The sequence below is a fragment of the Drosophila biarmipes genome, chromosome X (genome assembly GCF_025231255.1).
Source record: "Drosophila biarmipes strain raj3 chromosome X, RU_DBia_V1.1, whole genome shotgun sequence".
NCBI lineage: Eukaryota > Metazoa > Arthropoda > Insecta > Diptera > Drosophilidae > Drosophila > Drosophila biarmipes.
This window is the reverse complement of record NC_066611.1, coordinates 21,006,236-21,018,300: the sequence shown is the minus strand read 5'-3', so window position 1 is coordinate 21,018,300 and position 12,065 is coordinate 21,006,236. Positions and strand designations below refer to the sequence as shown.

The window sequence follows — 12,065 nt, the reverse complement described above, 5'->3', positions numbered from 1 at the left end:
TCCGAAGATTGCCATTTCATTTGCACGCGAACACACTTGTGTCGGCGGTGGGGAGGGGGGAGAGAGCGAGAGAAAGTGGCAGAGAGAGGAAGTGCAGCAGCAGCCAAGTGCGCAGAAAATGCGTTTCGTGGGGCGGGCAGTGGCAGGGGGCCCCAACGCGGCCGCAATTAGACCCACTCGCGCCGTCCCGCTCGCGCCCTTCGGCCTCTCCCTCGCACACGCTCTCTTCGCGGGAACGAGGCATGCGGAAGCCAAGATGCGCCACGCGAGGCAAGGCAAACGCAGAGGAAAGATACGAGGGCACAGTGGGCCACGAAGAGGAATAACAGGTAAATTTAGACGCCTTAGACGTGGTCCTCTCTTAAAACTGAAGTATGCATCAGGTAGTATAGGAAGAAAATTACGTTTTCCGAGTACAGGAGTACAGCAACCCCTCGAAAAGAGCGATTAAAAGGCCCTTTTACTCTTCTTTGAAACTGAAGCATGCTAGTGTAAGTAGAAAATGAACTTTCCCCGACTAAACTCCATCCACTTGACAAATGTACATTCTCAGCACCCAAAAGATACATGTTAACAAGTTATAAGCAGCTCCACTGAAGAGAAAGATTTCTAAGAGGCGGAAGTGCCAAAGTCACCACGTAACACCTACAGATTTAATCAAAACCAAATGCTCCAGAGCCATTTTTAAAGCTGTATAAAAATAACAAAAGCCTATTATTAGTATTCATACTGAAATACAAGTACCCCAAAAACCCTTCGGCCGAACTAAAAGTAGTTAAACAGTAAAATCAAGAACCTATTGGCGTTGTTTCGTAAGCTCTCATGGGGTTTAATAGTTATTGGCTCATAAAGCAGCAGTTAAAAGTAGCTGGGTAACCATCTTAACTCTACATTCTGCAATATACCATTTTTACCCCCAAAGATAAAACCCCGAAATAATTGTATTTCTACGACTGCAGTGCGCAGTTCGCCGAGTCCGAAACACAAAGTATCTGGCGGGTTCCACAGCGATTCCCGCTTGCCCCCATCGAGAGCGTCATGGCAGCGCCTCAACCTTGACCTTTGGCCGCAGCAGCGCCGAACTGAATTGCCTGAAACAATTTGGCGTTCTCGGGGGCTTTCGGGGGATCCTCTCAGGCGACTCTGTGGCACACATTCAAAACTAGGCGAGACCCACACTGATGAACACTATTAAGATCTACGATTCAATTTCGATTGGGGAATATGTATCTCGCAGATGCATCGAAAGCAGATGTACCGAGATACGCCGCCAGATGTGTATCTGTATCTGCTGTGTGAGTCAGCGGCTCTCTCTCGACTTCGGTGCGTTGACGGTTTTTCAATTTTGACTTGTGGCTGGCACATGCAGCTACTTGGCGGAAATAAATCGAAGTTTCAGCATGCAAAACTGTAATTGAAAGGGGTGCCAGCAACAGGTGAAGGCACGCAGTTGCACTAGCTCAGATACTATTCATTCTCGATTGGCCTTTCTTGAAAAAGATTGCATATTCAATCTCATAACTTCTTTGAAAGGTTAGATTAGATGCAAAATAACACACAAGTCTAACCTTCTTGATCCCAACAGGTTTTTGTTTATTATTATTATATTATATTATATTATATTATATTATTATATTTTTCCCAGTTACCATTACTATTTGTACCATCATTTATACTGAAACCAAGGAGGGTTTTCTACTGCATTCCAATCTTTAACCAGGGAATGTTGGAATTGCCTGAAGTCTATCCTATAACTAAGAACCATTCTTCAGGAACCCAAGACGAGCGTTCCCCGATTCGGCGACCCTTTCATCTCCGGAACTCCCGCCAGTCGGAATCGAGCGGGTTCCACTGTTTGGCCGCCTTATCTGTGGGCACTTTGTTTATCCCGCGATTCGCAGAGTCAGTGGTTATCTTTCGACGGCATTCTGGGGCTGTCCGAAACCGGTTCGAGTTGGCTAGCTGGCAGATTTTCAACTTCTCACGGCTGTAAACGCCGACACGCAGTTGGCCATCTAGATATCGGGCGGAAATGTCGCAGATAGGCTAATGCTATGCCCTCATAAATGTCAGCTACGATGGTGATTTAACAGCCCGCCTTCGGATTTCGGTTGGGCGAATGATTATGGCACATCGTACTCCCTGTGCCTGCCAGTTTGAGTCGCATTACCCAGGTGATGGTGATGGGCACACGTGTAATTCGAGATGAGTTGTGCAATTCCTTCGCCAATGTCAATCGAATACTGCATCCATGTGGCCCCCAGTTGTTTTCTCCGTTGTCAGCATAAGCAGCGCACGACACACCATCAAAACAACAAGCAGTGCTGGAGGGACGGGAATCTAGGAACCCAAGACCCAGGGGATCTGTTTTCAGATAGTACTCCAATGCATGTGGGTTGTTTTAGTAGTACTATAGTATAGTATTATAATAATATCAGGATGATTCTTGAGTAATATTATTATAGCACAGATCATAACCTATTATATAATATTATAATATAATATTATAATAATATCAGGATGATTCTTGAGTAATATTATTATAGCACAGATCATAACCTATTATATAATATTATAAAATAATATTATAATAATATCAGGAGAATGCTTAAGTAATATTGTTATAGGATAGATCGTAACCTATTGTAATAGCATCAAGGGATTGTTGTAGTAATATTATCGTAATATCATCATCAAAACAAGAACCACAGGAATCAAGAAGCTAAGAATCAGGAATTATATTTTCATTAGTACTCCAATTTATTTCGATTACTATAACAAAATTACTATAATAGTCCCCTGATATTATTATAATATGTAAGGAGAATTATAAAGTACCTCACCCCAATAATAAGTACTTTCTAAAAGCAGGTCCCCCGATTACCAGATGTTTCTGCTTGGTGTAATATTTTATATATGATCGAATATTTTTGGGTCGTATTTTAGTAAGGAGATTACTAAAGTAATATTGTTATAATATAGGGCCTCCTATAATATTTTGTATAGGATCGTATGTTTTTGGATCGGACCTTCTAGGCCTCTAGATCTCTTTTAGTTACCTTTAGTTACCCCTTTACCACTAAGGTAATGGGGGTCTTCTAGCAGGGTCCTTGCCCTATTTTAGGTAGTGTTCCTATTCTTTTCCGACATTCTGTTGTAGTTCCCCCTGCTCCTCCTGCGTTTGCTTGGTTCTCGCTGGTTCTGTTTGAAAGAATTTGTTGCTGTTTCTCTTTTTAATTGCTAATTTACGAGTCCCGGAGACGAGTGACAGGCGGTGGGAAAGGGGGCCACTATTGTGCTTTCTATGTTTATGCGAGCAACAGGTTTTCATTGGAAGCATCCCCCTGCGGCCCCCGCCCCAGCCCCCTTTTTGTGTTCTATTTTTTCGCTTTTGCGTCTTGCGCCTTGCGCGTGCCGCAGTCAATGTGATGCTGAATTGAACACTTATTGAACGATTTCCAGTTCGATCCTCTTCTGGCCGATACAATGACGCCAGCACGGAGTGTGTTCGCCCCTGGCCCCTCGGAGAACAATAACTCGATTACGTGGCCACATTCTTGCGGTTGGTCAGTTCGGAGGTTACCTAATGGTAATGGAAGTGGCTGAGCTCCTCGGAATCCGGCAAAATCAAGAGTTTCGCGTTCTTGAAATTTGAAGATCTGTCAAGTTATGTGTCCAATTCGGTTCGTAAATCTCTCCCTTAGGTAAAATAAAGATTTCATATGAGTTTCCTTGTTATTTGCTGATTATCTAACTAAGGAAGTGTTACTAATTATAGGAATCTAGATTTGTCAGAATATCGCGTTCTTGAATCATGAATATCTCTCAAGTTATGTTTCCCAAACAGTTCGAAAATCTCATCTTTAGGTAAAATACAAATTTCGAATTTGCTTTCTTGTTATTTGCTGATTATCTAACTAAGGAAGTGTTACTAACTCTGGGAATATGGTTTTGTCAGAATATCGCGTTCTTGAATTATGAAGATCTGTCAAGTTATGTGTCCAATTCGGTTCGTAAATCTCTCCCTTGGGTAAAATAAAGATTTCATATGAGTTTCCTTGTTATTTGCTGATTATCTAACTAAGGAAGTGTTACTAATTATAGGAATCTAGATTTGTCAGAATATCGCGTTCTTGAATCATGAATATCTCTCAAGTTATGTTTCCCAAACAGTTCGTAAATCTTACCTTTAGGTAAAATAACAATTTCAAATTACTTGTTATTTGTTATCTAACTGATATAACTATTTCTAGGAATTTGGTTTTGTCAGAATATCGCGTTCTTGAAATTTGAAGATCTCTCAAGTTATGTGTCCAATTCGGTTCGTAAATCTCTCCCTTGGGTAAAATAATGATTTCAAATGAGTTTCCTTGTTATTTGCTGATTATCTAACTATGGAAAAGGTTCTAACTCAGGGAATCTAGTTTCGTCAGAATATCGCGTTCTTGAATAATGAAAATCCGTTCCAACAACTTCCGTATACTGTGCCCTTTGATAAAATACGAAATCCGAATTATTTCGTTCGCTGTTTGTTTTTTCAGTCGTGTGCTCGTCTTTTGGCAGCCCCCAGTTGTTTACCCCGATCTGTTGACTAGCCCAAGATCAAGGTGAGGTTGTATAACTACAGCCCGAATCCCATTGACGTCACCGCGCACCGAGAGGCGGGGCAGAGCAAAGGGGCGAGTCTGGGGCCTATCCTGCTGCCAGGGGTCAAGGGTGAGTCGCGGTTCGACGACAGCGGGGTTAGCGGCCGACTGACGACAGCAAGAGTGGAAAAAGAGATAAGCGCACTTGTGTAACCGAGAGGATAAGCGCAACGCCAGGAGTCCTTCAGGTCGCTCCTGCCGTGGGATATCACAGTAACTATTATAATGCAATAATTAGCGCAACTCCTGTGATCAAAAATCGCATTTCACATTAATAATCTCATATCTTTTAAGTCTCATAAGCGACTGTCACGTGCCTCCTTGGTTTTCTGGCTCTTTCCACTGGAACTCACAAGTGCACGAGTGACTCAATCAGGGATTGAATTAATGCTCCCAATTGAGTGGGCCGCAGTGCCAGTGGAAAATTCCCAAAAACCGCCAGAAAGAGATGGCAACAGGGGGAGAGAGGAGCGGCAAGGATTGCCGGGGGGTGGGTGGCACAGGAGGGGCGTGGCCGGGCGCAAAGGGCGCAGCTTTCGCTCTCCTCATCGATTAAACAACGGGAACGGTGGACCAGGGGAGCAGGGCGCGCAAAGGACCTGACCTAGTCAAAGTTCGCCTCTCACGCGCTCTCCCAAACGCAGTGACATTTGCCCTCTGTCGCTCTCTCGCCATAGGCGTAGAGGTGGTGGTAAGAAGGGGGCCAGCACCCCCAGCCACCCCCTTCAAAACTGACAAACTTCGTTACGGTGATTTAATTATTGCAAACATAAAGTGCATAGTTTATGGGCACAAATTCGTTTACGCTGCGCAGCCGTGCGATTATAATGTATTGACCAAACTTGCCTACTAATTAAATCACCAAGCTGCTTGGTGTAAAATACGGCGGAGCATCATCGCAAAAAGCTCAGAGTGGCCCTGATTACTGATCGTGGGCTGGGCAAAGGTTCTATATGCAGCAGATAAGAGTAGATTAATCTGTCCAACGAGATTAAGTATAGCAGCGAGAACAGAATAAACAGTATTCAGTGTGTTGATCAAAGAAAATCGGAGCGGTAAGAAATTAGGAAAAGTGTTCCATTAAAAGAATAAGTATGTTTTATTTAAATTTAAAGAGCGCCATTCCAGCCCGTTTAAAAGCTTTTAGAACTAATTCCTTGTATTTGTGCAAGCATGGAGTTGTTTTGAACCCCTTTTGAGCCCGCTGAGGCTCGGAGACTACACCCATCTCAGTCCCGCTATCCTGCGCTCTCATCCCCTGGCTTCCTGGCCTCCTTCCAAGCTGCTCACTCTCCCGCTCTCTGCCTCCTCCTTTGAACGTGTGGAGCAGCACGTAGTCGAAAGTGCTGAAAACGGGAAGAAGGTAAGCCGGCTTGGTCCCGTGACCCCTGCGCCTCGCCTTTTGGCCTGTGTCAAGGACATTCAACCCACGGCCTGCCTTCGATTAGCGGCACTTATTGATTTCCGTTGTGCGACTTTCCGGCGTTTGTTGTGCGGCTCTACAGTCAAAGTGCGGGGCTAAGTGCGGGAATAATTGCCCAGGTGAAAATCAGTTTTACAAGTCTTGGCCTTGGCTTTAAGGCGGGGTCACTGATCCCCCCGTTCGGCCCCCTGAAAATAGTCATCGGGCCGCTGGAATGTTGTCTCTTTTACACGGAAAAAATAGTTTGTTGTTATGTTGTTGTTGTTATGGTAATTAAATACATAATCGAGGCCGAAAAAATATTATATTATTATATTTAACTTAAAAAAATCGAATATTAAAAATGTTCATCACAATATTGTTCGATCTTCGCATGATGTAGTTTCAGTGTACCAAAAACGTGCTGCGAATTGGAATACCAAAGCAAAGAGATAGAAAAGCGAAGGAGGGGGAGCAGGGGACCGCAAAAGGCAGCGAAGCGAGCGCGGCTTTGGCGAACGAGTGAGCAAAACAAACGAGCCGAGGGAAAAGAGAAAAACAACGATCCGAGTGAAAGTCGACGCAAAGACCGAAAAGGAGAGGGAGCAGCGAATTGGTAAGAAGCGAAATTGAAGCAAAGCCGCCGCTGCTCTTCTTTGGTATGTTGGCCACAAAAACAACGAGCAGCGGCGACGCCGGCTGAGGAGCACTGTGAGCGTTAGGGTGGACCTTCAGGGGCAGAACATAAATCTAAGCCGAACTAGGCAAATTTAATGCCAAGAAATACCGCAATTCCCTTTGAATAAACCTGGCCAAATTGCTCATACGACGCGTTGGACAATTGTACCTTACCTTACAGGACCTTTTTAAAATAATTATAAATTGGGCAAAACATTACATTTAGCGGGCTTATAAGCAGACCAGAATAATAAAACCCTTGTCACCTGGTTAAAAAACATAACGCAACACTGCGTATGAGTGATTTTTTTTTATTAAGTATATACTTTCGGTGCACATTTTTACCCTTTCGAGGGCTGAAATAGAAACCCAAGACCCCACGTAAGTTTCTAGGAACTACCAGGGTCCACCCTAGTGCATATGCAGCGGCGGCAGAGGCAGCATGTTAATAGCAGCCGCCTCGGAATAATTTTTTCAGGTTATTTCTGACGCGTTAACACGGCTCGAACCACAACCACTGGCAGTCGAAGCCCGGCGCCGAGCATTGGACTCCACGGCAGCCAGTCAGTCAGTTGGCCAAGATCGCGCGAGAGGCTCAGACACGCAGCCAGTGGGCCAGTAGCCAGGTATCTATAGCCCCTGATCGGTCGCACTAACTGATCGAGTAAACACAGCGCTACCGCCCGGGAAATGTGCGAGACGACCACCTGACACCCCAGAAGTTGCCAGCCCTCAAGCAGTATCCCCCACAAGGTCCACTCCACATTGGTAAGTCTCTGCATGCAAAAGAAAGTTGAGTGACTCCCATTGGGGAGTGCCAAAATGTCAACGAAAGTCCGGGATTGTGGGCTTGTTAGTAACTTAAGGGAATTGGCCCACTTTGTAGGGGTTAACCAAACACAATTATGGAGAAGTCATTCATGACATGTCACTGCCCTATTCTTATTGAGTTTCCCCCGACACGTCAATAATATATTCGGCTAGTTTGGGGAAATGTCCAGGTGTTAATTCCATTGCCGCAGAGAAAGTTCTTAGGGCCGGGCGTTGACCGACTGGCATTCCATCATTTAGCTATTTGAAAAACTAACAATGTAAGGATTTGTAAAGTACATTTAATGGCTTACAGGGTTTAATTAGTTAGGCCTGGGAATAGTTTTTCATTGAATGGGCCGGTTAAGCTAGCAAGCCTCCAATACTAGCCAGTATCCCAAGTCGAATGCTATCGCTGAGATACTAAGTTCTGGGCCCGGTTCTGGGCTCCAGCCGGCATTGCAATGCCACATTATCACTACATTGACTCTTAAATCTAAAGCGATTGCTAGATACAACGCGCGGCGAGAGCAATTTAAGTGAATTACGAGAAACCAGTTGTTCAGGTGCAAACACCTGGCATTCGGGGTCAGCGGGCCTTCAACTTGGTCTCTCCCCGCCCGAGACTCCCGTCCGCCTGGCGTGCAGAGCCCCCCTGGAGCAGCCCTTTCCCCATGCACAAACACACTGATCCAAACTTTCTTTTCCCCTCTGGTGTAGAACTGCAGTCGAGCCCGGAGAGACCGCCAGTGCGCCGGAGAACCGCCGCCGGACCGACCGCTTAGCCAGCTATGTCGCAGGCTGCCACGCCGCCAGGAGCAGTGCCAGGCCCAGGATTCCCACCTGGCTTCGATCCCGCCGCCGAGTCGGCCGAGAAGACCCTGTGCTTCCGAGGCTTCTGGGCCTGGGCCGTGCTGCTCCTCCTGATCGCCCTCGGCGTGTCGCTCTTCATGTGGCTGCTGCGCAAGTGCATCCAGGGCCCGGCCTACCGCAAGGCCAACCGGATCGACGGCAAGGTGGTCATCGTCACCGGCTGCAACACGGGCATTGGCAAGGAGACCGCGCTGGAGCTGGCCAAGCGGGGCGCCCGGGTCTACATGGCCTGCCGGGACCCCGGGCGCTGCGAGGCCGCCCGCCTGGAGATCATGGACCGCAGCCGCAACCAGCAGCTCTTCAACCGCACCCTGGACCTGGGCTCGCTGCAGTCGGTGCGGAGCTTCGTGGAGCGCTTCAAGGCCGAGGAGACGCGGCTGGATCTCCTGATCAACAATGCCGGCGTCATGGCCTGCCCCCGCACCCTGACCGCGGATGGCTACGAGCAGCAGTTCGGGGTGAACCACCTGGGCCACTTCCTGCTGACCAATCTGCTGCTGGACCGCCTGCGGCACAGCGCGCCCAGTCGCATTGTGGTGGTCAGCTCGGCGGCCCACCTCTTCGGACGCATCAACCGGGAGGACCTGATGAGCGAGAAGAACTACGGCAAGTTCTTCGGGGCCTACAGCCAGTCCAAGCTGGCCAACGTCCTGTTCACCCGCAAGCTGAGCGCGCTTCTCAAGGACTCGGGGGTCACGGTCAACTGCTGTCACCCGGGCGTGGTGCGCACGGAGCTCAACCGCCACTTCGCCGGGCCCGGCTGGATGAAGCGCGTCCTGCAGACGGGCTCCCTGTACTTCTTCAAGACCCCCCGGGCGGGGGCCCAGACCACCCTGCGCCTGGCACTCGACCCCCAGCTGGAGCGCTCGACGGGCGGCTACTACTCGGACTGCATGCGCTGGCCCCTGGTGCCCTGGGCCCGCAGCACGGAGACCGCCGACTGGCTGTGGCGGGAGAGCGAGAGGCTGGTGGGCCTGCCGCCCCTGGAGCCGCCGCCCAGCCAGAGCCAGAGCCAGAGCCAGAGCCCAGCCCACAATGGCAATGGCACCCAGAATGGCACTGGCAATGGGAGCAGTGCCAGTGCCGGAAGCCGGGAAATGCAGTCCGTGGAGACGGTCGTGGTCGACCGGTCATAGTCGTGGGCAGCGTCCTTGGGAGGGGGGTCGGCCCAGTGCAGACCTTGCGCCTCGCTACTCCCCGCAACGTTGCGTGTTCGAGTGCTCCTGGGAGACCCGTGGCTCCAATTGGCAAGCCTATGATTTCCTCGTAGAGAGCGTACGATTAAGAAACTGTATTTTTTTTACCCCTCACAATTTTTGACTTTGGGAACTCAATAAAATTGTCACAAGTTCCATTGCGACTTATACAGAGCCCATTCCCATGACTGTGCCACATTTTCGCATGAGATTGCTTGGGTTGGGTTGGTTTTTCTGAGTGTACTTACTTAGGTGCCATGTGACTTGTCGAGTAAATAGTTAAGCTCATGGCCAGCTGTCGACTGACACTGAATGCTTCCCAGGGTACTTAGGCTTCGGCCCTCGAAGTTGGCTTTTCCAGGCTCTTTTTAGTTCGCTCTGTGAAAATTTTAAGCGAAGGAAACCCATTAAAGTAAGAGTTAAGCCCGACATGCTATCCTCTTTGGACTCCTTAGCCTCCCTCTCCCGAGCGCCTAGAAAGCAAAAGAGAGCAAAGGAACAATAACAATCAGCATAAAGCGAACAATTTACGACACAAAGCGAAATCAACGGTCGATGCCACTGCACTGCACTTTGGGGTGCGAGGGAGAAGGCGATATGGGGGCCTGCAGGGGGAGGGAGAGCGTGAGTGGGTGAGCAGGGCAGGTGAGTGCGAGAGCGAGTGAGTCAGACAGTCAGCCAGTCACTTGGCCCACAGTGGGCCCCACAGCAGCACTCCCACGAAAAAACCCATTACATTTGTAGCTAAATTTCTTGTTTCTCTGATATTTCTAGAAACTCAATACCCTCAATTGCAACTAAACCCTTACTTTTGTCATACTTGAAAGAGCATAACCAATTATGCATTTTCCAAGCCATAAACGAAGTCCCCCATTACACCCACTGTGCACCCGCTCGCTCATCCACATGCCATTAGCATTAACAAAAATCACATAAAGCGCGCGAGAGCGAGAGGCGGCGAGGGGCGGGCGAAGGTGCGAGCGAGCGGGAGAGGGAAGCAGTGCAATTAAACCCATGCATGCCCGCGGGGGTCGTTCTGGTTGCGCTGGCAATCGGGGTGTGCCAAAAAAGTGAAAATCTCAAAGCCCCCTCGGAGTGCGCCGCTTTGAGTCGATCAATTAGCCTCGGCAAGTCCAAATGTAACGCTGCAACTCAGATGCTTTTAATGGGCCTGCTCTAGAAAATTAGTCGCCTGCCATAGGAGTGCATGTTATAGCAAAAAACGAATATATATTTGAATTGGGTTTTTAAGAAAACTTGTAAAATCAAGTTTGGGAATCTAAAGGTTATATTTTTGGTCCCCATTCTGAAAGCCATTGGGAACACGGTGAAATCTGACATGAGAATGGAATGGAATAACTCTGGAAGCCATTGGAAATGCAGAAAAATCTGTCATGAGAATGGACTAAAATTTGGACCCTCCTGTAATTGAAATATATAAATGTAGAATATTAGAGAATTGCACCACAAACTCAAAGAGGTATCCCACATCAAAATCGAGATAAAATTACAAAAGTTATGGAATTTGGAAGTGCAGTTTTGGTCTCCGACTCTGGAAGCCATTGGAAACACGGAAAAATCTGACATGAGAATGGACTAAAATTTGGACCCTCCTGTAATTCAAATATTTAAATGTAGAATATTAGAGAATGGCACCACAAGCTCATAGAGGTATCCCACATCAAAATCGGGATGAAATTACCAAAGTTATGGAATTTGGAAGTGCAGTTTTGGGCTCCGACTCTGGAAGCCATTGGAAACACGGAAAAATCTGACATGAGAATGGACTAAAATTTGGAACCTCTTGTAAAAGACAAATTTTAACGTAGAATTATAGAGAATTCAATGAGGAATTCATAGAGGTGTCCAACTACAGAATCGGGATCCTATAACTCTGTAAATCACTCGATTTTTCCTCCGATATTTCAGACTTACCAGGAGAGGCCGAAAGGCTTTGGCAGCATTTCGGCAGTCCAGGGTTAAGGGAAGCCGCTTCAATTGCACGAAAAATTGCAATGGAAATTTCCACTCGTGAATGAGAGTCTTTTGATTGCGTGCCACCCCCTTTGCGCCCGGTCGCACCCCACCACCCCCTGAACAGCTGTTGCATTGGCCGAAACCTCGGCGCCAAGTGAATTTGATCGATAAGAGGCGGAAGCGAGAGGGGAGAGCGCGCGGAAAACCTTTGTGAGATGACGAAATTGTTGGAAAATGCCGCCTCGCAAAAAGGAGACAAATGGCTCGTAATTTGCGGGCCTGGGCAGCAAAACAAAGCAGTAACAGGTGTTCTCCCGGGGAACCACTGCCATGGTGCCGCCAAAACTATGGCATTTAATTTTGGACTGAGCAGTTCGAAACCCCGGAATTTTCCAGAAATTTCTGGCGTCGTTTCGCCATGTGCAGTCGAATGGTTTTCAATCAAACCGAGCCAGCACAATTTCTATATTTCTTTCCTGAGTT

At 47.6% G+C, this 12,065-nt stretch overlaps 1 protein-coding gene across 1 annotated transcript; it reads left to right on the top strand.

The window, feature by feature from the left end:
• The first annotated feature begins 5,628 nt into the window (after window positions 1-5,628).
• LOC108023705 (retinol dehydrogenase 12) lies at window positions 5,629-9,661 on the top strand. Its single transcript, XM_044093066.2, has 4 exons — window positions 5,629-5,701; window positions 6,452-6,664; window positions 7,205-7,494; window positions 8,257-9,661. The coding sequence occupies exon 4, from the start codon at window positions 8,328-8,330 to the stop codon at window positions 9,543-9,545; it is 1,218 nt and encodes a 405-aa protein (XP_043949001.1). The 5' UTR covers window positions 5,629-5,701; window positions 6,452-6,664; window positions 7,205-7,494; window positions 8,257-8,327; the 3' UTR covers window positions 9,546-9,661.
• The last annotated feature ends 2,404 nt before the right edge of the window (window positions 9,662-12,065 follow it).